At 49.7% G+C, this 4,415-nt stretch overlaps 1 protein-coding gene across 1 annotated transcript; it reads left to right on the forward strand.

The window, feature by feature from the left end:
* Positions 1-1,048: 1,048 nt before the first annotated feature.
* LOC124664823 (transcription factor MYB77-like) lies at positions 1,049-1,918 on the forward strand. Its single transcript, XM_047202259.1, has one exon. It carries the CDS (start codon positions 1,049-1,051, stop codon positions 1,916-1,918), a length of 870 nt encoding a protein of 289 aa, XP_047058215.1.
* Positions 1,919-4,415: the final 2,497 nt, after the last annotated feature.

A 4,415-nucleotide genomic window follows, 5' to 3' on the forward strand; every position in this document is an offset into this window, starting at 1 on the left:
TTGTGTGATTTTAGCTAGTTCTGTTCCCTTCAAACTAAGATTGTCCCCCTTAGGGCATGTACAGACGGGCGCTTAGGTAGGGGCGCCAGGAATTAAATCCTGACAGTTTTGCCAAATTCCCGGTTGTTTTCCTTGCGTGGACGCATAGTTAAGAGGCTGGCGCTAGCGAAATCAGTACAAAATTTAGCAACCAGGCGTCCGACGCTTACCAACATGTAGTAACAGACGAATTAAGCGCCCATCAAGGAGGCTAGGGCTGTACATGCCCTTATACTTCATTCTTGGCTCTCTCCCTGAAACCCACTATTGTGTGATTTACTACCAATAAATTTTTTGAGTACAATTTTGGAACATATATTTTTGGGTGTGCCTATGTCTCAGTTGACTGAGATTTTCTTAAGTCTCAGTCAACTTAGAAAAGTGCAACTACAGTTCAAAGAAAAGTGCAACTCAGTTCAGTTGCACATTTCTGTCAGAAAAGTGCAATTGCATTTTTTTAACAGAAAAGTGCAACTCAAAGCACATTTTTGTAAGTGACTTCGACTTAAGAAAATCTCAGTTGACTGAGACATAGCAAAACCGTATATTTTTCCGAGAAGATGGTGAGTTCTGCAACAGACGAACAGACGTGGAGGAGATACCGGATGGCCGTTGTTTCACTCCCAACGGTTCCCACTCCACCCACGTACGAAACGAAACGGTTCAAATTTCGAACCCACGTAGGCAAAATCCACCCCCACTAGCTGACTGCTCCATGGGTCCCACCTGCACCTGACCCCACATGCCATCCTCACCCAGAAAACGACAGGCAACCCAGGTAGCGTCTACAGGAGGGTTCGTTCCGGTGAGCTCGGGAATCGTGCGCCAGCTGTTCTTGCCGGTCAGATCACCGGCCGCCCGGCGCTATAAATACCTTCCTCCCCGGCCCCTTCCTCCGTACTCAAGCTCGACCACCAGCTGCCGTTCTCCGCCACCCACAGCTCAGACCAGCTTCATCCCGTTCCAATCGCCAGCTCCACGTCGCAGCATCCCAGCCGGAGCGCGCACGATGGGAGCAGCGGGAGCGGACGCCGAGTGCGACCGGATCAGGGGGCCCTGGAGCCCGGAGGAGGACGAGGCGCTGCGGCGGCTCGTGGAGCGCCACGGCGCGCGCAACTGGACGGCGATCGGGCGCGGGGTGCCCGGCCGCTCGGGCAAGTCTTGCCGCCTCCGGTGGTGCAACCAGCTCTCGCCGCAGGTGGAGCGCCGCCCCTTCACGCCCGACGAGGACGCCGCCATCGCCGCCGCGCACGCCAGGATAGGCAACCGCTGGGCCGCCATCGCGCGCCTCCTCCACGGACGCACCGACAACGCCGTCAAGAACCACTGGAACTGCTCCCTCAAGCGCAGGCTCGCCGTCGCCGAGCAGGAGCGGCCGTGCAAGCGGGCCAGCGTCTCGCCGGAGAGCAGCCCGTCGGGATCCGGGTCGGACCGCAGCGACCTCAGCCATGGCGGCGTATTCCACGGGCAGGTATACCGCCCGGTGGCGCGTGCCGGCGGGTTCGAGCCGGCGGACTGCGCCATGAGCCGGCGGCACGAGGTTGTGGTGGAGGAGGAGCAGGAGGACCCCCTCACGTCGCTCTCCCTCTCCCTCTCCCTCCCCGGCATGGACGGCGCCGTCCAGGCCGGGTTCCGCCACAACAGCTCCCGCAGCCATTTCCACCAACCGCCTTCCTCCTCCCCGTCGCCGCCGCGCGCTCCGGCGCCTTACCATTTCAACCCCGAATTCGCCGCGGCGATGCAGGAGATGATCCGCGACGAGGTGCACAGGTACATGGCGGGCGTCGGGTGCGGCGCCCCCCTGTCGATGCCACAGGTGGTGGAGGGCGTAATGCGCGCGGCGGTGCATCGCGCCGGCGGAGTCGCCGGGATGCAGTGACCAATCTAGGACAGCCGCAATCTGCCCAACGGAGTGGCATTTGCTTCATTCTTTAGGATCTGAACTGAAATTAGCAAGGGGAGTAAAAAGAACAGAAAAACAGAGGAAGAACTGGGCAAAGCAAGGCTAAGCCGAGGCTTTGCTTCAGTCTGTACATACAAGAATCGAAATGAAAGAAAACATATGTTGAATTTCCAAGTTCAGATTTCAGCAATGTCATACTTATTTACTTTCATGCAAGTAGCACATGTACCCGTGCGGATCTGAAGGTCCTCCCAGTGATAAATGCTAATTTGCAGTGTACAATTCATGGTTCATGGCTGGAAGTATCATGGTTCAGAATATCCACATCATACACAGAAACCTCCTACTATCTTTGAAAAAGCTTCGCATGAGGCGTTGAGCTGTATCGATCGTCACAACCTCTATTGCAGGAGCATTCTCAAAACATACATCAGAGGTTTCATACATGCTCTTCAGATGTTTTTATATTTGCATGGCGGAATTTCTTGTCTGAAAGATTCGCTGTTTGCAAACCAAACTCTAACCAAGTCGTTACATACGTTCAGCCAAGCTGACATGTACACTGGTGGTGTTATAACTACTACAAAGCTTTGAAAACTAAGGAGTGATAATCATGTATCCATGTCCCAAAGAGGTCAACACCAACACTGGCGCATCAGGATAAACTCAAATTTAGTAGATTCCCTGAGAAACAAGGCTGGTATGAAACATCTACAACATACTCACTCTGTTCCTAAATATAAGATATCTTCGGAACTCCCAAAACATCTTATATTTAGGAGCAGTTGTAGCTATCTATTCACAAGGAGAGACTGAGAAGATAATTCACATGTACTTCGAGCTTTTCAATAACCGGAGTAACCCTCAGAAAAGAAAGAAAGTATAGAATCTTGTCATTATCTTGACAAATAATGTCACTAGTAACTGTACATGCCTGAGCCGATAAAACATGTGAGGGCTACCTAACATCCACTGGATCTGAAACATAAAAGAGCAAAGGTTGTCGCAAAATCAAGCCACGCAAACTAAGACGAAATTTGAAGCAAAGTTGTGGCGACATCATACATACCTTTCCTTGTTCAACTTCAAGCTGCAATGTGAGGCGTCGCACCTCCGGGATCCCATTGAAAAGTACAGTAGTATCAGACTGCTGAAAACATGTACCGGATGGAGAACAGCACTTGTGCGCTCTCCAGTTTTGATGCATGGTGTAGAGCAATAGGTATGGACGGTCCATCGTACACAAAGGTGGAGAGCATTGCAGCATGGAACTCTATCTTGGTTATATTGCAGCGGACGATCCGCAAGTACGTACTGTAGGTGGGATAATGGCCGAACCACCGTCAGTTCATCCTGGAGGTAGCATCTGACCATGCTCAGCCACTCAAGGTTGCAGCAACTGCATAACATATCCTCGGGATCCATCCTGGTGGTGTTGAACACATAGAGTTCAAGCTCCCTCAGGTTTGAGAAACCTGCGAATTGAGAAGGAGGTTCCAAGCATATGAAACTAACTTGGAGACATTGCAGATTGGATGCACTTTCCTCGAAGAGTTCAGAAGGCAATACGTACAGATCATCACATCCCATGAATTCGGACGGCGGTGCCAAATCAAGAGCCAGAATTCTTTGTACGGGAGTACATAGCGAAACTGGTCCAATTATTCAGATGATCAACTAGCCTTTTTTCGAATAAAGATTTAACCTCAAGTCCCTCGACACCCTTGCCGCGGTGCTCGCACAAATGCGTTAACACACATGATGCGGCCATTGAAACTGAGTTTTGGGCAACCTGTCCACAAACATCTCCACTCGCTCGATATATAGAACACTAGTCAGCACAACCTCTTCCACGTGCAATATTGATAAAATCACACATAGCACGTCCTTGAGAGACAAATTGGAAAAATAAAATGGTTCAGAAATCTTTGCACCCTAAAAATTGACTGGAAAGAGAAATTTAGATAATACTGCGGGAAGGTCTTCAAGCTTAATTCTTCGCCTACCCTTGTCGACCCTGGTTTCCCTTGCCGTTTTAGTACTTGTCAGACAGTTTCCCATTAAAATGCTGAAAAGAACACGGCAAAGTTCCTCACATTTTCCTTGGGTTATTGGGTAACATTCTGATGATATAAAACAAGAGTAGCGTAGCTTGACAGACCAAGAGCATGAGTGAAGACAATTTCTAGACTCCAGATACCCACTTCCCAGATAAAATCGAACTTTTCAAATGAAACGAGCCAGTGTCATGGAAACTTACAACCATGGACGTCAGATGAAATGAAGTGCGATTTTGACATGACATTGTGATATTATTAAAACAAGAGTAGGATAACTTGAAATTTCAAGAGCACGACGCTGTCAAATTTTTTGTGCCTAGATAAAAAATATACCGGATATACAAAAATATCCGTTTACTCAAGGATCGTGTTCGCAGCTGAAATCGAACTTTTCCGGGCATCATAAGAAATTG

The sequence above is a fragment of the Lolium rigidum genome, chromosome 1 (genome assembly GCF_022539505.1).
Source record: "Lolium rigidum isolate FL_2022 chromosome 1, APGP_CSIRO_Lrig_0.1, whole genome shotgun sequence".
NCBI lineage: Eukaryota > Viridiplantae > Streptophyta > Magnoliopsida > Poales > Poaceae > Lolium > Lolium rigidum.